At 38.1% G+C, this 25378-nt stretch overlaps 2 protein-coding genes across 7 annotated transcripts in view; both read left to right on the top strand.

The window, feature by feature from the left end:
- kcnn2 (potassium calcium-activated channel subfamily N member 2) overlaps positions 1-12372 on the top strand; it is a 43875-nt gene extending 31503 nt beyond the window's left edge. For 3 of the 6 annotated variants that reach the window (XM_047373636.1, XM_047373637.1, XM_047373635.1), the window contains 2 exons: positions 3545-3614; positions 10663-12372. In XM_047373636.1, coding sequence (XP_047229592.1) covers positions 3545-3614; positions 10663-10938 — 346 coding nt within the window. In that variant the 3' untranslated portion in view covers positions 10939-12372. Of the gene's footprint in view, positions 1-3544; positions 3615-3912; positions 4259-10539; positions 10570-10662 lie in introns of all 6 variants that reach the window. The other 3 variants (XR_007039447.1, XM_047373638.1, XM_047373639.1) reach the window with 3 other exon arrangements.
- Positions 12373-14535: 2163 nt separating this feature from the next.
- On the top strand, positions 14536-20760 carry drg1 (developmentally regulated GTP binding protein 1). Its single transcript, XM_047371782.1, has 9 exons — positions 14536-14710; positions 15893-16016; positions 16156-16331; positions 16426-16495; positions 17211-17380; positions 17926-18056; positions 18728-18895; positions 19017-19139; positions 20426-20760. The coding sequence occupies exons 1-9, from the start codon at positions 14672-14674 to the stop codon at positions 20523-20525; spliced, it is 1101 nt and encodes a 366-aa protein (XP_047227738.1). The 5' UTR covers positions 14536-14671; the 3' UTR covers positions 20526-20760.
- The last annotated feature ends 4618 nt before the right edge of the window (positions 20761-25378 follow it).

The following is a 25378-nucleotide window of genomic DNA, read 5'->3' as shown; positions in this document are numbered from 1 at the left end:
CAATTTAGATCCTACTTTAACTTAAATTTTTTTTTTTAATTGCCGTTTCCAAATCCAACATTTTCATTGACCAAAAATGGCTGAAAGCTTAAAAAGATAAAACTAGTCAGCCTTTTGGTTCTCTGTTTAGCCTTCCTGTTATCTACTGAAAGTCTCGCTTACTCTTGTTCTCGCACAGCCTCAAAATGTCTCAATATGTGGTAAAACAACATTTAATTTTAAATAGCATCTTACATTTCTGTTCTTTCTTTGACTTCATTTTAAGGACACCTCACCTATTTTGAAAATAGTTAAATTCAAGTCTTCTTCTCTCAGTAGCGATGTCCACACCTGTGCTTGTGGTCAGCGACACTTGATGCTAATGCTTCGATATTGTGCATTCACTGGATAGAAAGAAAACTGATTTTTGGTTTTCTGACTGGCCAGTCATCATTTAGTGCTGAAAATTGTCCAATTCTGGTCACTTGGAGATTTTTGGTTTCACAAAAATCTGTGATCACAAGCTGTGATCAGAAAAATCACAGCTTGACAGAAAAGTCAGAATGACATTAGCAGCAAGCCCATTCCCAACGACCCATAAGTTTGAAACAAAGCGTGGTCAGGAGAATGGGTGATGCATCTCTCGTGTCGCGTGTGAGGACTTTCCAGTTTTTTTTTTCATATTTCCTAAAGACATGACTTTCAGACACTATGCTGTAAATAAACGTTCCTTATTTTTAAAATACACTGCACCATAATGGGGAGAGTCAGGTAAGAAGGGTGGACAGAACATATGTGAAAAAACTGCAGAAGTCCAAAAGAAACTTTAAAAAGACCTTTGGAAAAACTGGGGAACAGCTAATCAAGACCTTTTTAAGAGATGTCTGGTTGCTTAGAGGCAAAATAAGAAATGAAAGATAGTTAAACATTTTGTACAGTCTGTGTATCTTTTCAAATGCATTGTTAAAAAAGATTGTTTTGGCAAACAATTGTTTATTGTAATCTATGATCATAACAATTACATCCAATTCAGATTTAAGTTCCGAATCTACACAAGTGAAGAAATGTGTTTTTATTCCATAGGAAATTCTGATCAAATGTCTTTGCTCAGAAATGGCGGTCATGACAGATAAAGAGAGTCAGGGCAGCAGCAATAACTGAGATTGCCTTGAAAGATTTAGTGTGGAGTTGAAAAGCTTACCGTAGCCGTTTTCCCCTGATGAATAGCAAGCAGCTTTAGAGTCCTCGTTCGAAAGGAGAACGCCCTGAGAGGACTGATTGACCGAGGTGGGAAGAAAACACTGAATTTAAAATTTCTTCATTCTGACCTCAGGCTGCTTTTTTCTTAGAGCTCTCCATATGACTGTGAAATCTATATTTCAATTTAACACAAATAACATTTGTTAAAACCTCACTGAAACCACCTCCTTTTGCATTTAATTTATTTTCTTAAATGATTAAAGCGACAGTATGAATGCTTCTGGACTCAGTTGGGAGGATTTTAACTCCCCTTTGCAGGTTTCTTTATGACTCCTGTGGCACCCTCTGCTGGTCAAACGTATTATATTTGCTGCACGTCGGTCTATCACCAGAAATACATTAAGATTTACCTGCACTGCAAAAGAATGGACCGATTTTAGCTCATAATAAGACCTTTTCGTCCATGTAGTTCCTATTTTACATTTGGGTTTCATGCACCTTAATAGTCACTCAGCCTGCAGTAATGTTGCAGTTATTAAGAGATTAATAAATCAATATTTCAGACATGGACACATTGTAATCTAAAAAGTAATATGTTTGTCTGCTTACTGTAGTTTAGAAAATGAGTATGATTTAGACCAAAAAGAGGAAATTATTTGTCTTGAATCCATGTTAAGTTGACACACTGCAGGTAAAGGTTGCAAATTTTGAGCCCCCTGAGAAAATAAGTGAAAAGAGACTTCAGGGGCTTAAATAAACAGGCAATTTGAATCCTCAGGCAATATGTCTGCAGTGAATAAATTAACTTATTTACTATTAAGTTGTTTTTTTTTTCTATGGTAAAAAATAGCTTAGGTTGCAGTTTGATTAATATTTAAAAGTCTCAGGAAAGGGAAATTACTACCAAGGGTTTGAAAAGAAGTGCAGGTGGGATACACCCTGGTCGCCAGTCCATCACAGAGCAACACAGACACACACAGGACAAACAACCATACAAACACCCACTCACACCTAAAGGCAATTTAGAGAGACCAAGTGACCCAACAGTCATGTTTTTAGACTGTGGGAGGGTGTCGGAGTACCCGGAGAGACCCAACACATTCACGGGGAGAACCCAAGATGTTCTCGCTGCAAGGCAACTGTGCTACCAACAGCGCTACCATGCAGCCATATTGTGATGCCCCTTATTAAAATCTAATGCTACCAACTACCATCAGAAGTCACTTAATTAGCAAATATAGTCGACCTGTGTTTAATTTGTTCAATAGTGTCCTCAAATGTTTGTTTGAGGACACTATTAGCATAATTAAATTGTGGTTTAAAGCAGGATTAGGTTATTAAACAATATTCCAGTGTTTTAACTTTTAAGAAAGTGCTGTTCAGTGCATTATCTGATAATGGAAAGATTATGTAACAACTGCAAGCCTACCAAGACATGACTGTCTCCCTAAACTGGCCAGGCAGTGGCCTCTAAGAGGTCATTGGTAATGCTGGAGGAGCTGCATGAAGCACAGCTCAGGAAGGAGAGTCTATTGACAGAACAAACTGGTGCACATACCTGTGCACTCCACAAATATGGCCTATTGTAGAAGAAGGAGAAAAAGAAGCCTTTGTTTGAATAAAGCTATGAGCAGTCTGTATTTTTCTTTGCCAAAAGTCATGTAGGTGACACAGGAAATGTCAGACCAGACCAAACCTTAACTTTTGGGACTGCAATAAAAATTTGCACCTGAAAATGCAGCAAAAGGGGATTAAACAAATATTAACTCATGGGGTTAGATCAAATCTGAAAAGCTATGTATATTTTTTTTCTCCACTTCACAAATATGCACCACTTTGTGTTGGTTTATCTCATAAAATCCCATGAAAATATGCTAAAGTTTGTGGCTGTAATGTGTAGAAATGAGCAAACACTCAAAGCATTTGATTACCTATAGAGAACACTGCATGTCCTCTGTTTACATCCATGAGCATAGAAGGTGTTGATTTACTCAGAAAGAAATGACAGAAGGCCTCTGTGTTTTTTACAAATTGCCTACGTCAACCAGGACATGAGTGCTTTTTTAAACAACGTAGACACTCTGAGATCCCCTCCTCCCTGTTGTATGGTTAAAACATTGGTCAAGGATACAGAGCTGATCTCGCTCTCCCCCCTCCGTGGCCTCCTTCCCACTTGCATGCAGTTCAGCCAAACAGATTGTCCTCCCTTCCCTTCCTTTTTCCCCCTCCCTTTGATCCTTTCATTCTCTACACACATCCTGTGCATGTCTCAGGAGTGCTCTCCGTGTGTATGCCCTTGTGTGTGCACAACCTAAAAATTTCTGACAGCGTTGATTTACCGGGTTCTGAATGGTCTTGTGTTCAGATTGAGAAGTGTTAAAATGGAGCAACGCAAGCTGAATGACCAAGCAAACTCACTAGTGGACCTTGCTAAGGTAAGATAGCATGTTACACTGAAAATAAGGTTTGTTTAACTCCTGTGAGTGGGATCAATGCATGCTGTTTCGCTCACTGAGTTGGTGTCTTTTTGTAGACAAAGTCTACAGGTGTCAAATAAACAGACAGGCTTCACATCTATGTTCTGCTTTTTGCTGCACTCACCTGAGAGTGTTTGGGTATGGAATAATAACCCCTCTTTATTTTACAGTTTAATATATCTTTCCCAGGACATGCCCTCCAAGAAATATGAATTTTTTTAATCCAGTGTAATTTTTTTATTTCGTTCGCCCTTAGAGTCACTAACCACAAGTGGACAACCCTCTGGGAGAGAGCAGGCAGGCAGGGTGCCAGCCTAACACAGCACAAACACTAACCCGGGAGGGGAGACGCACTGTGATCTGATGATTCAGCCTGAAATAAAGGCAGGAGGGGAAAAGGAGAGAAAAGGAGACGACTTTGACATTCAAAAGCACAACACAGTCAAGTTGGGCTCAAGCCAGCATGTCACGGACAGCTTTTGTTAATATCGCCTAATCACCGCATGCTGTAAAACAGCAGTCAGACTTGGGAGATGGCATGGGGAGCTGTTGTCATAAGAGGCCACAACCACAAGAGGGCAATGAAACCTCTTTGTTCCAAGGTTTGATTTAGCTGAACATGTGCAGCTGTTTGAAGATGAATTGCCACCGCAGTGCACTGTAAAAATCATCAGATCACAATGCATTTCTTTAATTCATTGTTGCCTTTACAGCCTCTGTTATGTGTGTCTAATCCAGTCTCTGGTTACCTCATTTTCCTTCTGGGTTCATGATGTCAGCTTGTGGCTTTTTAGTTAATCCTTCCTTAATGACTTTTTTGCTGCTGTATTAATTACATTTCCTCCTGCACAAATTGCTGGGCCAGATTGTTTGAAATCATTTTGGTTCTTTCTTTTCTCATAATTTACAGGTAGGCCTGAGTTGGTTCAGTTCTGTACTATACTGTACAGCTATAGAGCTGCTGATTTTAAGGTATAGACAATAATAACATAGCACGTAATTGTGAAGTGGAAGGAAAATGATACATGTTTTTCCACATTTTTGACAATTACTAATCTAAAACGTGTGGCATGTACAGTACAGACCAAACGTTTGGACACACCTTCTCATTCAAAGAGTTGTCTTTATTTATGAATACTGTAGCTTCACACTGAAGGCATCAAAACTATGAATTAACACATGTGGAATTATATACTGAACAAAAAAGTGTGAAACAACTGAAAATATGTCTTATATTCTAGGTTCTTCAAAGTAGCCACCTTTTGCTTTGATTACTGCTCCAAACACTCTTGGCATTCTGTTGATGAGCTTCAAGAGGTAGTCACCTGAAATGGTTTTCACTTCACAGGTGTGACCTGTCAGGTTTAATAAGTGGGATTTCAAGCCTTATAAATGGGGGTTGGGACCATCAGTTGTGTTGTGCAGGAGGTGGATACAGTACACAGCTGATAGTCCTACTGAATAGACTGTTAGAATTTGTATTATGGCAAGAAAAAAGCAGCTAAGTAAAGAAAAATGAGTGGCCATCATTACTTTAAGAAATGAAGGTCATTCAGTCCGAACAATTGGGAAAACTTTGAAAGTGTCCCCAAGTGCAGTCGCAAAAACCATCAAGCGCTACAAAGAAACTGGCTCACATGAGGACCGCCCCAGGAAAGGAAGACCAAGAGTCACCTCTGCTGCAGACGATAAGTTCATCCGAGTCACCAGCCTCAGAAATCGCAGGTTAACAGCAGCTCAGATTAGAGAACAGGTCAATGCCACACAGAGTTCTAGCAGCAGACACATCTCTAGAACAACTGTTAAGAGGAGACTGTGTGAATCAGGCCTTCATGGTAAAATAGCTGCTAGGAAACCACTGCTGAGGACAGGTAACAAGCAGAAGAGACTTGTTTGGGCTAAAGAACACAAGGAATGGACATTAGACCAGTGGAAATCTGTGCTTTGGTCTGATGAGTCCAAGTTTGAGATCTTTGGTTCCAACCACCGTGTCTTTGTGCGGCACAGAAGAGGTGAACAGATGGACTCTACATGCCTGGTTCCCACCGTGAAGCATGGAGGAGGAGGTGTGATGGTGTGGGGGTGCTTTGCTGGTGACACTGTTGGAGATTTATTCAAAATTGAAGACAAACTGAACCAGCATGGCTACCACAGCATCTTGCAGTGGCATGCTATTCCATCCTGTTTGCGTTTAGTTGGACTATCATTTATTTTTCAACAGGACAATGACCCCAAACACACCTCCAGGCTGTGTAAGGGCTATTTGACCAAGGAGAGTGATGGGGTGCTGTGCCAGATGACCTGGCCTCCACAGTCACCGGACCTGAACCCAATCAAGATGGTTTGGGGTGAGCTGGACCACAGAGTGAAGGCAAAAGGGCCAACAAGTGCTAAGCATCTCTGGGAACTCCTTCAAGACTGTTGGAAAACCATTTCAGGTGACTACCTCTTGAAGCTCATCAACAGAATGCCAAGAGTGTGTGGAGCAGTAATCAAAGCAAAAGGTGGCTACTTTGAAGAACCTATAATATAAGACATATTTTCAGTTGTTTCACACTTTTTTGTTCAGTATATGATTCCACATGTATTAATTCATAGTTTTGATGGCTTCAGTGTGAAGCTACAATATTCATAGTCATGAAAATAAAGAAAACTCTTTGAATGAGAAGGTGTGTCCAAACTTTTGGTCTGTACTGTATTTGTATTAAAACCCCTTAGGTACCATGAGTCCCTAAATAAAACGCATTTCAACCAGCTGCCTTTCGAATTTACCTATTAATGAAATAGAGGCCCTCTCTTTGTACTCAGAGGTCTCAGGCCTCAGAGGTTTCCATTTTCCTCAGAACACTAGTAAACAAACAGCATCGTGAAGACCAAGGAACATAGCAGACAGGTCGGGGATAAAGGTGTGGAGAAATTTAAAACAGGGCTAGGTTCTGATACAATATCCCAAGCTTTTAGCATTTCATGGAGGACTGCTCAATCCATTATCCAAAAACCAAAGGCACATGGCCCAAGTAAAAACCTTCATCTACCTAAACTGACCAGGGCAGGCAAGGGGAGCATTAATCAGTGAAGCAGCCGAGACACCCACTGTAGCACTGGAAGAGCTGCGGAGATCCACAGCTATAGTGGGAGGATCTCTTGACAGGTCGTGTGCTCCACAAATATGGCCTTTATGAAAGAGCGTCAAGAAGAAAACCCTGTTGAAAGAAGCACACAAGGAGTCCTGTTTGTTATGCAGGGCACACACCAAACATGCGGATGAAAGTGCTCTGGAGAGACTAAAATACAAATCTCCCTGGTGGCGACAACATGCTGTGCTTTGCTTCAGCAGGGACAGAAAAGCTGGTCAGAGTTTATGAGTAGAGGGGTGAAACTAAGTACAGGGGGATCCAGAAAGTAAACACTTGTTTGAGGCTGCTAAAGAATTGATACTGGAGGATAAAATACAGGCAACGCTACAATGAAATCAAAGCACATCATTTGCTGTTTTACAAAGAAGTGGGAAAATTTTATTCTCTAGATATGCAAAACTGGTAGACATACCCTAAAATACTTGTACCTGTAATCATACCCCGAAAGCCATATTCAAGTTGGTTCCATTGATTGAGGGGGGCTCAATACAAAAGCATGACATGCATTTGAGATTTTTATTTGTAAAAACCTTTAAAAATCATATAACCTTTCCAGACATTTCAATATATGCAATGCTTTGTGTTAGTCTGTTGCATTTAACCAAATAATAATACATTTGAGTTGTGGTTGTAAGATAAAAATATCTGGAAAAGTTTAATGGATATGAACACTTTTGTAGAACAGTGTTTGGTGATTCATTCAGAGATCTTTGCATGTTAAGTATTCATGGATTCATAGATGTAATGGAAGTGAAATTATTGTTGTTGACAGACTTACAAGTGTCAATGTGTCTTTAGTCAACACTGGAATAGATAAACAACCTTTTCCACCATCCCTGCCTTAAACCAGAAGAGGACATGGTAAGTGATGGATGACTTTGCCTTTAGCCTGCCAAAGATTATTAGTATAACACTGAATAATGCCTCAGAAACCACCCTCTGGCACCTTCACTCCTAAAGCAAGAGTGAAATATGACAAGAGTTTCTACATCTGCAGCTGACGAATATAAAAGACTAAAAGCTCAGGAGGGACAAACTGCAAAAAGAGCAGAAGGCAACATCAGCAGGCACATTGCCGGCGTCCTTAAGGTCAATGATTAATATGTTTTGTTTTGCACAGCAATATGATTTCATGCTAACTCTTTACAAAAATGGTCCCTCGTGGGTTGTGCAATGTTATGGATATCAAGCTCAAGCAACATTTGAATTGTATTGTTTAAAAGCACGGTGGCGCAGTTGTTAGCACTGTTGCCTTGCAGCAAGAAGGTCCTGGGTTTGATTCCCAGCCTGGGGTCTTTCTGCATGGAGTTTGCATGTTCTCCCCGTGCATGCGTGGGTTCTCACCGGGTACTCCGGCTTCCTCCCACAGTCCAAACACATGCCTGTTAGGTTAATTGGTCTCTCTAAATTGTCCTTAGGTGTATGAGTGCGTGCATGGTTGTTTGTATGTTTCCCTGCGATGGACTGGCGACCTGTCCAGGTGTATCCTGCCTCCTGCCCATAGACTGCTGGAGATAGGCACCAGCTCCCCTGCGACCCACTATGGAATAAGCAGTAGAAAATGACTGACTGACTATTTAAAAGCATCTTAAACTGCTTTTTTAATGTTTTCTCTTTGGGTTTTATCATAACAATACCTAAAATAAAATCTGACAACAAGCACACTACGGTTAATGTGAAAGAACAATAAACAAACTAAGAAGAACTAAATACAAAGAAAGCAAGAACTAACTGACACTTAATGAGCACAGAGAAATTAATTGAGTACAGTAAGGCCTTCAAAACCAATAGTAAAGAACTCATTGTGTTTTTTGGCATCAAACACTGCAGGTGTGTCTGATGTGAAACAAAGGATGAATATCTGGAAAAGCACCTCATGCCCACTGTAAAGTAAAGTGGAGGATCTGTGGTGCTCTGGGCCTGTGTTTCTCCCAAAACCCTTGGAACATTGTTAGATTGCATAGCATCATGAACTATTTGAAATATAGAGATTTAAATAAAAATCTGTGGACTCTACCAGAAAATAAAAAATGGGTAATTTTTGGATCCCTATTCAGGTTACTGATTGAAAACATATGGCCAAATAAGCCCAGAGATGGTTCACCAAATACAGAATAAACCCTCTTCCATGGCCATTTCAGTCCCCAGACCTAAGTTCTATAGAATGGGATTCACCCAGTAAATAAATGCACTAAAGGTAAAGTGTTTTTCTATTTTCTATCTTATACTATTGCTGTAAAAGCTGAATTTATATATGTTCAATTACTTTTGCAACACATCTTCACCTAATGTACCAATACATGTGGAGTTTGCACTATTTTAAATTAAAACGGTACAATTTAAAATAGAGACAAACTTGAATTTTAAGGCAGAAAAACATTACACTTTGCCCAATTATTAAATTTTTTACTGTACTATGTTTTCTGTACTTTTAAGTCTGTCCTTAAAACACATGAGCCAGATTTGTCCATTTAACTAGTTGTGGTTTGTAGGAGATGGTGATGTAGTTATGTGTAGGATCAAAATTCGGAGTGGAGCTTTGTGAAGGGAGTCTGCTAACTATTTCTGATTGGTTGAGTTTTCTAAGCATTGTGTTAATCATCTAAGTTTAAAGTCGGCTTCTGTTACTTTAACTGTAATAAACTCTAAATCACAGAGTTATACTTTCTGTATATGTTGAGATGAAGGGGTTAAGCATGTTATTGTTAAGAGTTTTCAACAGACTAGGTTAGAATTTGTTACAGTGTTTGTGTTCTGACACAAATCAAAAAACAAACACCATTGTTCAGCAATATGCATCATTAACAGGTTTTAACTTGGAAGGAACAAGGTGCCATGTGGAGAATTGGCAACCTGTCCAGGGTGTGCCTCACCTCTGACCTATTGAGAGCTAGAAGAATTCACTAACGCCTGCAAACCCTGCAGCATTTATCCCGGTATAGGAAATGGATGAATGCAAGAAGTGAGGCATGTTGCTGCTGTGTGACTGTGAAATGTTACTTTGGGATACATCCAGCTCAGTTTATTAGAAATCTGTTAATATGATGTATTTCATTTCGGCTTTTGCAGTGTAACTAACCATAAAATAAAAAAAACACCTTTGTGTTTCTGCTCCGAGCTTCCATTCATTTTTCCTCTGCTTAAAATTCAGTGAGGGCAGAAGTCAGCTTCCATGACAGATATTTAAAAGTTGTTACTGTTAAACTTTTGCACTTTGAGTTTTGAATGACTTTAGATAAATTATAGAGCGTGGAATCTATCAAGAAAGTGCTTTTCCAATAGATGACTGGGTGTAGATGAACCAGGTGTTTGGTTCAGGGTAATCAATGGTTTCCTAAAAGAAAATAAATGGGATAAAACTAAAAATAATAAGAGTAAAACGAACTTCGATCTTTGTCCGCTGCATTTGTTTTTTTGTTTTTTACTTTGTTGTAATTTAATTAGACAGTAATTACATTTCGTTTTCAATTTTTTAATTTGAGTTCCACATTTTTCAGCTTTCTCCTTATACCAAAAATGTAAGACATGAAGACATGTAAGACTTGAAATCTCATATTTGCAATGTGGAAAAACTGAAATATTACTTTCTGTCTTGCCTTGACTTTGTTTTTTTAACTATGCGAATGGACTTTTTTCAGATATTTTTAAGTGCATTCCGTAAATTGGAAATAAATGCACCATTAAAAGTATATATTTCAATTACTTTTAAGTTACTTTAATAACTTTTTCTTTCCTCTTTTTTACAGAATGAACATACACTACATGTTTAAATAAATGTAAAATATGTCTTTTTATCTAGATTTTTAGCAGTCAAAAATGAACATTTAAAGACTGATTGCATCAAGTGTGTTTCCTCTCTCCCAATGCAGACACAGAACATCATGTATGACATGGTGTCAGACCTAAACGAAAGAGGGGAGGACATGGAGAAGAGGATTGCCTTGCTGGAAACAAAGCTGGAAACCCTACTGACTAACTTGCAAGCTCTTCCTGGACTCATCAGCCAGGTCATCAACCAGCAGCACAGGGACTTCCTGGAGGTGCAACTCCAGCCTTATGACAAACACAGCCCTGAACGCTCACAGTCGGTGTCACGGAGGAGGTCATCCTCCACGGCGCCACCAACCTCCTCGGAGAGCAGCTAGAGTCCAAACAGGGAATGCCTCCCCTCAAGACGTTTGCCATCATATGGCCAAGTTGCATTTACTGTAAAGCCTTATAGTTTCAATAAGCATTATCCAAATTCTGATGACAGAATCTGACTTTCTGGGGACGATGCATTTTAACAGATAACTTCATGCTGTTCTTATTTTTATTACCTCAAAAGATGATGTTATCCATGCTCTGGTGATAGACCTCAAATAATGGCCCTTCCCTTAGTGATAAAAGGCCTCTCGAGCGGGGCTCTGAGAGCAACTCTACTCCGTCTCTATGCAGAGAAAGTCAGCTCTAGATGTCAAGATTACCAGGCGTGAAACTATTGCACTAAAGTAGTGCTTCTCATGAACTTAGCACTTCTGCTGGCTTGACTCAGCTGCAAACTGAGAAACTACTGAGAAACCAGACAGAAAGCATGTTGGTGGTATGACGAAATAGTCAAGTGACACTAGATTGCAGGTCAAATTCACTCCCAACACAATGTCGCTCAGAGATAACGTTAAAAGCTTAAAATGAGGAAAGAAACACGTATCTTTTAGGTTAGAAATCAGCATCAACTATAGTGGTTTTCCTTTGCAGAGTGCCCCCTGTAGAATGACTATTTTTGAGGGGGGTTAACATTGCACATAATGTACTCCTCAACTCAACTGAATGCATCAAAAATCTGTACTTGCACTTAAATTTTAATGAATGCATTTCAATCCTGGCTGACATATGATCTAAACATGTGTAACCCATTAAAAGAAGTAGTTTGGGCATGGGTTTATTGTTGTCAGTTCTCAATTTGTAGTGTTGTCTAATCCAACAAAGCCCCATTTTGTTTCTTTTTTTTGTTTGTTTTTTTGTTATTTTTGTTCCTGATAAAGTGCATTCACTTAGACCTGTAGATGTCTAAAGAAATGCGCTGAATGATCATAAATGAAGTAATTCCACACGTCTTGCTGTGTCTCAACTCCTGTCCTTCTCTCCTGCGTTATTTATGCTCTGCGTCTTCCAAGCTGGGTAACGAGATATGCCTAACAACAATTGTAAACCCTATCTATCTTTTGAAGCTGAAAAAAAAATACATATTTTTATATATTTACAAGCACACCTCTTACAATAAATAAATGACAGGAAAAAAGGTGAAGAGTTAGAAACAGCATAATTGGAATATGGTTGGAAATCTTGAGATGGAGATAATCTGAGTTTTTTCAAGAACATATAAAGGGGTGGAAAGAAATTAACTAATTAGGCATAACTTCAGCAAAGGGCCCCATTGAAGACCTAATGGTCTCTCATAATATCAGCAGCTCAGCCAGCAATCAAATATAAACCAACCAGATGTGCAGTCCACAAACATTAACAACGTAGAAACCAATAAGAGATTCTGTTGTATGCAACTTAAATTTTAAAGCAAATAAAAAAAATACCCAATTAGATAGCCCTGTGTTCTTTTTCCGTGTGTGACATGATGGACGACTTAAAAAGATGGATTGTATGTTTAAATGCTTGCAGTGCCATGAAAAAATATTTGTCCCCTGACAAATTTGTTCGATTTCTTATGTACTTTATTAAAGAAGCAAAACTATTCAAACTAACCTTGCACCCTTTGTGAAAATATCTTGACCTGTAGAATCAAGAAAATGAATAGAACATTTCCGATAACATGAAGTAGACAAGATGTTGCAAAAAAAGGAGCACATCGTGCCGGGTTCTAAAGAAATTCAAGAACAGATGAGAAAGTTATTGAAATCTGCCACTCTGAAAAAAGGTTACAAAGCCATTTCTAAGGCTTTGGGATCACACCATACCACAGAGCCATTATCCACATATTGTAAAAATGTGGAACACTAGAAAACCTTCCCAGGAGTGACCTTCCAAAATAACTTCAAGACCACATCACTGACTCATCCAGGAGCTCACAACAGAACCCATAACAACTAATGCAGAGAATTTGTGGCCATCAGTTTGGGTTCTTTAGCTCAGCTGCACATGGGTTATTCAGGAGGACAATGATCCTGAGCACACCTGCAAGTCAACCTATGAATGGCTCAAAATAAACCAGATGAACGTTTTTGAGTGGCCTAGTCAAAGTTTGAACTTAAATCCACATCGGATTTTGTGGCATGACCTTAACTCACATTTAATTTCTTCTGAATTAATTCAGGGCTCTTTGTCTCCTCGTTAACATGTTGGACTCCTATTTATCTGGTAATATAAATACTGTAGCAAATACATTGTAGCAAATATACTGCCTTGCAAAAAGTATGCACACCCCTTGAACTTTTTCACATTTTGTCACATATCAGCCACAAATCTCATTGTATTTTATTGGGATTGAATGTGACACAAAGTACTGCATAATTGTGAAATTGAAGGAAAATGATACACAGTTTTAGAAGTTTGTTGATGTGCATGTGCATTAAGACCCCTTTACTCTGATACGCCCTATATAACACTTTCCTTCAGAATTCACCTCTTTAGTAAATAGGTTGTCTTTAAAATCTCAGTTTAAATTAAGCTGTTCTATGGGACCCTAGACGGCCATGGTAACTCTGAAGATTAACAAATACAAATCTGGCCTTTATGGCAGAGTTGCAAGAAGTAAGTCATTTTTAAATAGAAGTCAGAAGTCCCATTTGTAGTTTACAGAAGTCAGTTATGGGATGCAGCAAACGTGTGGAAGAACGTCCTCTGGTCAGATGGTAACAAAACTTGTTTGGCTTACAAGCAAGACACTATATGTGGCATCAAACTAACATTGTAATCATTTTGAACACTCCATCACAATGGTCAAAGGGTCAGCATCATGTTGCAGGGATGCTATTCCTTCGCAAGGAAAGGCAAGCTGAACAGAGTTGTTGAGAAGATGGATGGAGCTAAACACAGGGCAATCCTGAAGAGAAACTCTATTAGAGGTAAAAAAAAAAAAATTAAGACAGATGTTGACCTTCCAGCAGACAATGATACCAAACATACAGTCACATTCAATAAATTAAAATATTATTAAAACGTTTATTTATTTCAGTAACTAAGTGAATCACAAACTATAAATTAATTGCACACAATCTGATGTATATAATATATAAGCTCAATAAAATATATTGAGGTTAGTGTTTTCAGCAAAACAAAATGTGAAAAATGTCAGAGTCTGCAAAAAATTATAGACAAATCATGACAGACAAAGATAAACATCACCAGCAGTATGGCAATGTTTTGCATTCTGAGGGCCTATGTACAGCATTCTTCACAGAGATACTGTTCTTATAAGAGATGGAATGGCATTTTGGACAATCCCCCTTGTTAATTCAATAAATTATAAATGAAACCGCTAGAAGAACTTGTAATGCAAAGCTTATGAACAATAAGGCGAAAAAAGTAAGGTGTTAGCTGTTAGATGAATATTTTAAATAGCACTTGTTACGGATAGTTAATATATTTGACATATTAGCAAGCAGTGGCTGCAGCTCTAATGCAGAGCTTACATGGCCAAAATTAACCAAAATTAGGTTGCCTTTTATGATGAAACAGATAAGCCCAGAAGCAGTGGCCTGTGAGTCAAAACGCCGGGCGCGAAACCGATTGTGGTCTTTGACATCGCGAGATTTTCTGTGAACTGTCGTACAGCGGCATTTCTGTGGCGTGTGCATGCTAAACGGCTAAACGTTGCCAAATAATTTGTGAAATTTCTACAATTATTTTATTTAGAGTGAATTGTGAAGCGGATACATAGTCATAATGAGTATACTCGCCAAAATAGCGGAGATAGAAAATGAGGTAAGGTAAAAAAAAAATGCTAGTTGAGAACGGTTGAGTTAGTCACGTTTTAGCTAACGGGTAGCTGTTAGCGCTAGCAGCTATATAGTCTAGCACCTAGAACAGTTTTTGGCAACCCGGCTTTTTTCACTAGATCATTTATATATTTTACTTATAGATATATTATAAATTAAGCAGCGCAATACTACTGATATTGATATTCAAAAATAACTGTCGATGTTTGAGAAAGCAGACTCTGCAGGCAGTATTGATCATTACATGTGAACTAACTTCAGGTAAACTGAGGTGAAAATGACTGCATTGGTCTAGTAATGCAAAACAGATAATAAGCAACGTTAAACTATAGCAACTATCAAGGTAGCATAACTCTTGGCGAACAGTTACATATTTTAATTTAAACCTTTTGTTTATTTTGTTAAATTATATTGGTTATTTTTATTTCTTGATAATAAAAAAATTCTTTTAAATAAATTATAAATTTGAGATTATTATATAATAAAAATCTAAGTGTGTTAACAGCAGTACAATTTTGTTCAATTTTAAGCAGCATGTTTTGCCCACACAATATTAATATTGTTTTTTTTTTTTTCATGTTTCATCTGGGATACAGATGGAAATATATACATGTTCTCGGGCATCCAGCTCTTTAATGTGTTACAATCAGAAACAAATCTGCTAAATCAGAATCGGCACTTCAGACCTCAATGTGGATTATGCTTATATTTAGATTACTTAAGAGGCCTATAAATTACTTTTTTTTCTTAAGTTTATGTCTTAAATTTAAATCATACTGATCCTTAACGCAACTTAGTGAAACTATTAGAAACCCAGAATAAAGAACTGTTTGTAGCTGAGTTTTGTAATAATAAAAAAGTTGCTGTGTTGTAGCATGTGTTGCAATGCACTTACTTTTATTGATAAAATTTGACCATATTTACATGATCCTTTATAAGTATACCTTCATCCTCTCTTTTCCCAGCTTGGTGCTTTATAGTAATGCAGCATTTAATGGGAAAAAAAACCACTGAAATAACTGCAGTTCTCATACCAGGAAATAACTCGCACAGTTTAAGCCATCTCTGTGAATTGTTTTGGATTTTGTGCTTGGGTCCAAGACATAATAAACGTCCTTTTGATGGTGATCACTGTTTATATACAAACTGGTGTCTCCTCTTCCTGTAGATGGCCAGGACGCAGAAGAACAAGGCCACAGCTCACCACTTGGGTCTGCTCAAAGCACGTCTAGCAAAGCTGAGGAGGGAACTGATCACGCCAAAAGGAGGCAGTGGGGGTGGACCAGGAGAAGGTAGCATCTCAATACTGTGGTTTTAGTGCAATTTGGGCTCGTTTTCTTCTGTATAAAATTGCTTACCTTTTAAACATCAAGATATAGTTATATTTTTATAAACCTTAGCTCAATTGTTGATGTTTTCTCTGACTTTCAGGTTTTGATGTGGCAAAAACCGGTGACGCAAGAGTGGGCTTTGTTGGTTTTCCATCTGTAGGAAAGTCCACCCTGCTAAGTAACCTTGCAGGTGTGTACTCAGAAGTTGCAGCGTATGAGTTCACCACCCTTACAACAGTGCCTGGAGTGATTCGGTATAAAGGTGCCAAAATTCAGGTACAAAAAATTTCTACTTTCCTCACATTCGGGGGAAATATGCAGAAGTCCATGTGAGTTGAACATTTCCTTTACTTAAATTCTTTTATTATAGCTTTTGGATCTACCTGGAATCATTGAGGGAGCCAAGGATGGCAAGGGCAGAGGCAGGCAGGTCATCGCAGGTACTGTTGGGGTTTTTGATATTGGTGGAAAACCTTAAAGAAACATGAGAATAATTGTGTTGCCATTTATGTTTCCCCATGTTGATTTAGATGCATGCACATGCATGTTTTATGTTCCTACGCAGTCTGGAAAAGTATGAAAGTTGATAACTGATTTTTAAGTTCTAAATAAGTATAGCAAAAGTAAATATAGACTTTATTATCTATCTTATTGTCTAAAAGTGGTATCCAACCATCCATCCATCCATCTGTCATCTCTCCTTCCAGTTTTAGATTTTTGTAGATTTCATATTAAAACCATGATTCCTGTAGAACTTCCTGCCATGAATTCAAAGTGGACTTTAAAGTAGGCTAAAATAGATTAACAAATGGAAAATTTAGGTTTGGAAGAATATGAAAATTTGACTTGAAAATGTGTAGGAACCCTGGATTAGCTGTCATGTAGAGTGTGTATTTATACTATAAAACAAGACCTGTTGTTAGCTCGGTTTTATTATTGTTTCTTGTCATACCTCTATAATTGAGTGTAGCATTTAATAATGGCCATCAGGGTGAACTTTGGCAAACACTCAACTGTTTCTGCTGTTTAAAACTAATACAAAATATAAGCGATGATGTTTTGTTTCATATTTTTACCTGGATCCACTGAAAACACAAAAGTATTTCCTTATCTACAGCACAAACTGTTCTTTTCTTTTCTCCTTTTCTCTCTCAGTGGCTCGAACCTGCAATCTAATCCTGATAGTTCTCGATGTGTTAAAGCCTCTTGTTCATAAGAAGCTAATAGAACACGAGCTGGAGGGCTTTGGCATCCGACTTAACAAGCAACCGCCAAACATTGGCTTCAAGAAGAAGGACAAAGGAGGCATCAACTTTACTGCTACAGTACATCTCACACTGCACTGCAGGACTGACACAGACCTGAAAATCTCATGCATACACCTCAGTTTGAGTCGCTGAATTGGGTGGTTGCGTTTGTGCTTTTTTTCTATTTTTAAAGGTTTTCATCAAGAACATCCTTTAACTTGATATATCTTTATTAAAAAGCACTGCATATAACATATGAGGTGTATATAGTCATAAATCCTTCATGAATGTTGGCATGAAATGGTAGATAACGAATGCATAGTAAATCACTCTGTGGAGTATGAAGATTTTAAAATAAACTTTATAAAAGAACACCATTTACCATGTAAAATGGGTCACCACTATAATAAATAGGAGAAACAATAATATTAGTATCATAAAAGGCACTGGCTCTGGGTCATGCTTTAAGGGGTATTTATGGTGCTCTTGATGGATGATTTACATTGGCAAAAAGTATTCATCAGTGCACATTTTAAAAGGTTTTTTAAAGGCCTAAAAGGTTTTTTTTTTTCCTGCATCTTTCTGCATGCCATAATACCCGTCTTTTTTATCTGTGTCATCAGTGTACACAGAGTGAGCTCGATGCCGAAACGGTTAAGAGCATCCTGTCGGAGTATAAGATCCACAACGCCGACATCACCCTGCGGAGCGACGTCACAGCTGATGACCTCATCGATGTGGTGGAGGGAAATCGGTAAGCTGCCGAAGCGAGCACTCTATAGTTCTTCTCTCTGGGTGTGGCTTGTTGCTCTCTGAAATCTCATGTCCTCCAATATGTCTACAGCAGCGCAGTTCCACTTAAACCTCTGATGTGTTAAATCTTCACGCTCTTTTTGAGCTAATTTGCAAAATAGGATGAAACTTAGCCAGAAAAGGTTGATACAGTTATTACAGTGTTCCAAAGTGGTTAATCTAAAGATATTTTCTTAAAATGAAGAAGAGTAAAGGTTTTCCAGTGGGTTATTGAATGTAGTAACTTCTAAAAGCTGTGGTGGTCCTGAAATATAATATCACCAGTACCTGCAAACCTAAATTAACTAAAGCATTGTTGTAAATAAGAGCAGGATCAGGTAACTCCATAGTGTGTGAGAACAATAAGTTGGTACTGCTAAAGGAGGATTTGTACATTTTATGTTTTGCTGTGCTTTTGCATTTTAGCTCAGCTTTATTAAATTGTCAGTGACACAGTGTGATGTGTTATGTCTTGCGGTTAGCTAAAATATTACTTTAAACTCTGCTTCAGTTCATGTCTTAAGTGGAAGGCAGAATGCAGTTAGTAAAGCCATACTTTTTTTTCCCTCGTGAAATTTGGTCAAATTTAATTTCACAAGCAAGTACTTTCAGGCTCCCATCATTTCTCATCAGGGTCTACATCCCGTGTATATACGTGCTAAACAAAATCGACCAGATCTCCATCGAGGAGCTGGACGTCATCTATAAGGTGCCCCACTGCGTCCCAATCTCTGCCCACCACCGCTGGAACTTTGATGACCTACTGGAGAAGATGTGGGACTACTTAAAACTCGTTCGCATGTAAGAGTGGATTGATTTGTTCTGCTAATATTTCTGTAGTGATTCTGACTAAAGCAGGCATAATAAAATGTTTGCATATTGATGCCTTTAAATCGGACCAGCATAATGTTCTGATTTACAGCTACACCAAACCCAAAGGCCAGCTACCTGATTACACGTCTCCTGTTGTGCTCCCTGACGGACGAACTTCAGTCGAGGATTTCTGCTTAAAGATTCACAAAAATCTCATCAAGGAATTAAAGTAGTAAGTACTTCAGATTTTTACACCTAATTTTATGTGTTTCATAAATATTGTAGAATTTTCCGGAGAGCACAAATTTCAGAAACGGTGGATATTTCAGATAAGCTGAAAATGTATTTCAGTAAATGAACACAAATCATAAGGAGCATTGCCTTGCATTTATGTTATACTATATATTAACTGGACCGTGCTCCAATAAAAATATTGTGATAAAGGGAAATGGAACCGGACCTTTGATCATATTGAGGAAACACCAGAAGATAAAAAAAGAAAACAATAAAACGTGTGAATGTCAAATTTAAGTTAGAAATGCATTTAGGTTTAGATGAGCAAATATAGATAAAATGAAAAATTTAACTGAAACAGCATAAATAATCTTAGAATAAATAATTGAAACCCCAAAATAGAATTAAAGTAAACATAAACAGAGCTTAAAAATATTTTTACAATTAATTTTAAAATAAAATAAGTCAAAATGCACGTGGCAGTTGCCTCCCTTTATTTTAAGGGAGTTTTATTCTTCACAGTTTCGAGCAGTCATATTATTGCTGCTGGAGTCAGCCCAGTATCTGGCATCTGTACAACAGCACAGTTAGATTAATGATGATCCTGCAGAGGCATTTTACATGCAGAGCAGCTTCAGGATTTATCCAAAGCAGTTGCAGGCACTCTTGATCAAACTCTTCACCTGCATTGCATTTGTACACCTTCTGTTCACTCTGTTGTTTCAGCAGCACTATCACTTAAACCGTGCAGGTGTCTGTTGATTTTTATTTTTTCAGACAAATAAAATCCAAATTAAAATTAATTTGAAAAACTCCTGCAGATTCAGCCCACTTGGATAGCTTTTGCCACACCCTGCAGCTGCACTGAGTTACTCTCTGCAGAAATTGTTATACTCAGATTTGTAGTGTTTTCTTGATACATTCAAATATGAGTACTTGGATTATAGATCTGAAAAAAATGGTGTTGGTGCATTCCTAACTTAAATAAAACCCATTTTTTAATTAGTGTTTTTCTGGTTATTTTAGGACATGTGATTAGTTTTGTACACAGAATGATGTTTTACCAGCATCTCCTAATGGGTGAGCCAGAGTCATCAATCATTCTGTGTGTTAGTGCTTCAGAGCATTTAACATCCTCAAGGGAGTGGATGGGTCAACAGTGACACATGCAGTTAGATGGATTTTTTTATTTTTTACCTAAATAGTGCTATTTCATTACGTTAGTCACTCTGTAGTAAATTGATGATTTTAGCAAAGAATAAATGGTTTTCATTTTTCTTCCAGCGCGCTTGTGTGGGGCTCGTCTGTGAAACACAACCCACAGAAAGTGGGGAAGGACCATGTTATGGAAGATGAAGATGTTATCCAGTTGGTGAAAAAGTGAACTAGGTCTCGAATCACTGTATGGCTCAGCAAATATCGCCAGATGTGTCCATTACAACACCTCTGTCATGTGGTCAACTTGTTTGCTGTGTTGTTAAAATAGTGACATCAATGCGTCACACTTGAGAGAACCCACAGTACCTTTACAACACCATTAATAGTTCATATTGAATGTTGGTTAAGGCTTGCATTAAGAACATAAAGCTGTACAATAAAAATGTAAGTGTATAAATGAATTTGTGTCATTTCTTCTGATACTGTTCCATTTTTATGTGTATTATAGTTTAAATTATCAAATCATTTAATTTGAGGCTAAAGCCTCTACAATGTAATGAAGAACTCTTGTCACTGCGAACATTGCAGTTTTGGCTGAAGAGGGAGTAAAAAAAAACTTGTTTGAAAGCACAAGTGATTTATGTGACAGTGATGATGAAGCCAGTTATTCAGACTGGTAGTCCTGCTCCCCACTCCTGTTGGGTACGGCCACTCAGGTTAATGAGTTCATTCGCTCAGATGCGTTCTGGGGGTCATCAGATGCAAGCTGTTTGCAAGTAACAAAACTCCAGAGAGCAAAATAAAGCTTTTATTATCAGACGTTGGTGCTCTGGTAGGGACTGCTGTTGGTATGCTGCATGCACCGTGGAGGGTGGAGAAGCCACGTTTCTGTGGATAAAGTCAATGGGTGCAAAGGCAAGCAGTGCTGGCAACGCAGCAGATATTAGTTTACTGTTATATTTTTTATGTTTTACATTTTAATAAATTTTAATTTGCTGTTTAAATGGAAAACTAAATTAGAATGAGTAAATGTATGTGATGAATTTATACTAGCAGCATGAGTAGTATTTTCAACTTTGCATTCATGTCGCATTGAGTGACATTGTTTACACAAATTGTTTTATCTGCCTTAAGGTCTTCAGATGGAAATTATCCAGTGGCTAAGTCTGGTGTGGTGCATCTCTTGTAACAACGTTCCTGTACATGGTCATGAATAAATACATTCAAACAAATAACGCTGAAAGAAAATTATTTAGTCTGAACTTTTTAAGGCTAAAAACTAAAAACAAGAATGGCTATGTAAACTTAGCAACACTTTTTATGTGGGGAACAATGCATCAAACAAAAGCAATTGGAGGCATATTTGCAGCCCGGATTTATCTTTACACACTAGAAGGGTGAAATATAAAATTTTCTGGAAATAAATTGCAAGAAGACTTTGTTTTACGAGAATGTTTTTGCCAACTTTTAAACCATCTAATTTTCCAAATGTTATATACTTGTTAATTGTTGCAAAGCAATGTTGAGAAACAAGGATTCAAGATGTTTCAAAGTCAATGTACAAAAAAATGGCAATTTTAGCAAGACTGAATCTAAGTAACCAGCTGCTTTTTAGTAAAGGCTGCAGTGGTTGAACGTGATGTCTACTGTCCAGCAACAGCAGGATCAGCCCTCCCCAGACACCATTTGTACCCCACCCCCCCTTTTCCCCTGTAAATTATAGCAGCACTTTAGCTAATGAAAGAGTTGAGGACTGGGCACTAATAAAAGCCATTAAGTGAATAAAGCACTTCCCCCTCTAACAAAATTAAGAATCCACCCATTTAGAGAGGGCGGACTCTGTATTAATATTTATGAAATGCGGAACCGGCCACCCCCACCTACCCCAAACTCCACCAACCCCTTATCCAATCCCAGATTGACCAAGTCTTCATTGCCATAGCACCTATCCCAAGAGAATGTCGCCAACCCCTCCTAGATTGAAGGAGGGGCACAGGAGATGGGGACTTGAAGGCTGATGAGGACGCAGTCAGGACAGTCTTTCACCAGTAGAGCAAGCTGGAAGACCCCAAGACACTACTCAGATCATCCAGACGTCTTCATCACCAAACAGCAACCTGAGGCCAAGCGATACAAAGGTTGGTTACTCGGAAAGAAGTTGTCTTGAAAATCCAAAGTTAAATTTTATTTAGAGTGAATCCTGGATAGGTGATTAGGGTGGTTGCTTTGACCTTCAGTAAGAAGGGCATTTAACATATGGTTTTTCTTTTCTAACATTTATGTTCAAAATCAAGGTTTATAGATGATTTGGTAGCAGTTCCTGAAAGGTTTCTGTCAGAATGACCCTTCTGAAAACTTGGAAATGCAAGGTAAGAAAGCATAATCGTGTCATAATCATCAGCACATTAAAACCATCCCATCAGCTTTACGTCATATCAATGAAAAATGCTCATCCTGAAAAACGTCCACCGCTATCACCCACCGTTTCTCACACAAACCACTTCAACTCGTACGCCGTTTGGTCGCTACGAATTGCGAGTTTTTCCTTGCTGCATTGATATTCATTATGGCATCATTTCATCACACAAAGTGGTTCAGTTGCCTGAACTCTAAGTTGATTATCTCACCACGATTTCTCATTTGAGTAAGACATCCCCCGGGGAGCTGAAAGAGACTCAGGAGAAGGTAACAAGATTGAGGAACCTTTTGGGGAAACAACTCCCTTAGCTTGATGGTATCTTGACTCTTGACATTGCACTCGCTGGCCGATAACAAAGTTAGGACAAAGATGTAAGACGGGTTGTGTCTTTGCGTTGAGGAGATGGTCAATGTCCACAGATGGAGTGCAGAGATATTGATATAATTCTTGAGGTCAGTGGGCCACCGAAGCTCTTTTAGAGTCAATTACAAGCTAAATTCGAGGGTCTGGGCTCTCTGAGACGCGATGAGTCTTAGTAAGATCACCCAAACTCAGTTTGCATTGATCAGTGGGGAAATACCTAGTTGACTTACAAGCTAGTGAATCTTAGTCCTGTTGCACAAATTATAATGGGAATATTTTTTGCATTTCTCAAGCATTTTTTAAAAATTTGTTGGCGAATTTTCACATTTCTTTTTGTTCAGACATGTCCCTAACATTTTGGCGAGAAGGGAGAGAGGGTGGGGTTTGACGCAGTTTGTGCGCAGGAGGGGTGTTGCCCTTTTTTTTTCCGCAGTGAGCACAACCTATGACTAATCTTTATTTTATTATTCTGCTGATGTTTTTAACTGCAGAATCTAAGTATAACCAAAGGTTTTAGCCAGTCAAACCTCGAGATAGGACCCTAACTCTATAACTGTAGGGGTTTTTTGACTATTACCTAGCCAAAGTGCTGAACTGAACTGGACTATTCTTCTATAAGTACCAAAAGAAAACTCACTACCTAGAATTTCTTTCAGGATTTTAGCTTCTTATGTTCACAGAAGAGGTTTCTAAAAAACAATGAAAAATCTAATATGTTTTTCAAGCTTTTCTAGCATTTAAATAGAAGATTCTTTCCTGACCCTTGGCGGCAATCTGCAGAGTAAGACTTGGGCGATATGCCTTGCTTTTTCTTATCTTTGCCCAAGACTCCATTGTGCTTGATCTAACCATGCAGTGCATCCTCTGTCCATGGTTGTGCCAAGCACCTTGGAGGCTTGTGAGCACAATCTACAGTCTTCTCCCAAGCAAAGGTATCAAAACATTTTGCACATTTGCAGTTCTGCATTTGTTTAAGGTGAATGTGAATGAAGATGTGATAATAATTGCAAATTTTTGATTTTGATCTTAATCAAACTGTCTCTGTATTACTTTATAATGCACATACAAATGTAAAAGTGTGACTAATAAATTGAAACTAAAGGCTCTGTGTGTGTGATTCTTTTCACCAGAATAAAGTGCTAAACTTTGGGAGGGGGGAAGAGAGAAGGGTGACAAGGGTCGTTCAGCTCCAAGCATTCATTCAGATAAAGCTGTCATTATCTACAAGCTGGGTGGCCACAATATGTCCTGTTTCTGGAAATAATCAATTACAGTAAGTGCTCAGTGGCTTTTAACTCTGCCCAATAACTTCAGTCTGTAGAGGTCATACATTAAAAACAATGTGTCGCCTGTCGGGACTGCAGATGCGTCACACATGTGTAAATCAAACCATGCAACACTGCTGCACAAACCTGAAACATAGTGTTCAGTATCAGTTTATATCCCTGCAATGATGAAGAAATTACATTATTCTGCTCTATTTGGAGCTCAGCTACTTATTTAAATTCAGTCATTGCTGTCTAATCAGAAATGGTGCACTGAATCAATAAATTTCATTTGTAAAAACCAGACTCCTCCTTTCCTTATGTGTCCTATTATAAGCAATTCATATTTTGCCCTCTCTTTTTTACTTTGTGTCCTAAATAAGAACTACACACATTTTGTGTTGTAGTTTAAAACTCATCTTGAATATTACAGTAATGAATCACCACCCTTGCACTATGGCAGATTGTTTTGTGGAGAAATATTCTGTAATAAATCTGTAACATGGAAGTGTTTCAAAGGTTCATCATCAATTTTTACCAGAATAAAAAATTTACATCATTAAAACTTCATGTACTTTGTTGAATTATAATTCCTCAGCTATATTTGCTGTCTTGTTATTCTTATTTCTTCTTCTAAAGGAAGCGGTGGTCAAATTGAGAACATTTCAACGGTTACTCAAACACATTGCTGACCAACGACACTAACACTGAGCCAAAAGTGGGGACTAAGAACCAAGGCAGCGACTTTATCCATTAGGGATTTCAATCATAACTGTGTTACCTTTATTAATTGACTTGCTTGTCTGATTTGTCAAAATATCTTTATCAAAAAAGAGAAAAGAAAATCAATAAAACTGCAGCAGTTTTAGAGATCCAAAAAACAGGACACATGCAGATGCTACTCAGATGAATACAAGATGGTCTCCTTTTCTTCTGCTCGACAAGCCACCGGTGCACAAGTCAGAACTGACTTTTACTTTACGTTTATAGTGTACAGAACAAATGCTATGGGAAAATTAGAAAGTATTCTCC

The sequence above is a fragment of the Girardinichthys multiradiatus genome, chromosome 8 (genome assembly GCF_021462225.1).
Source record: "Girardinichthys multiradiatus isolate DD_20200921_A chromosome 8, DD_fGirMul_XY1, whole genome shotgun sequence".
Lineage (NCBI taxonomy): Eukaryota > Metazoa > Chordata > Actinopteri > Cyprinodontiformes > Goodeidae > Girardinichthys > Girardinichthys multiradiatus.
The sequence above is the reverse complement of the archived record's forward strand: the minus strand, read 5'-3'. Positions and strand labels throughout refer to the sequence as shown.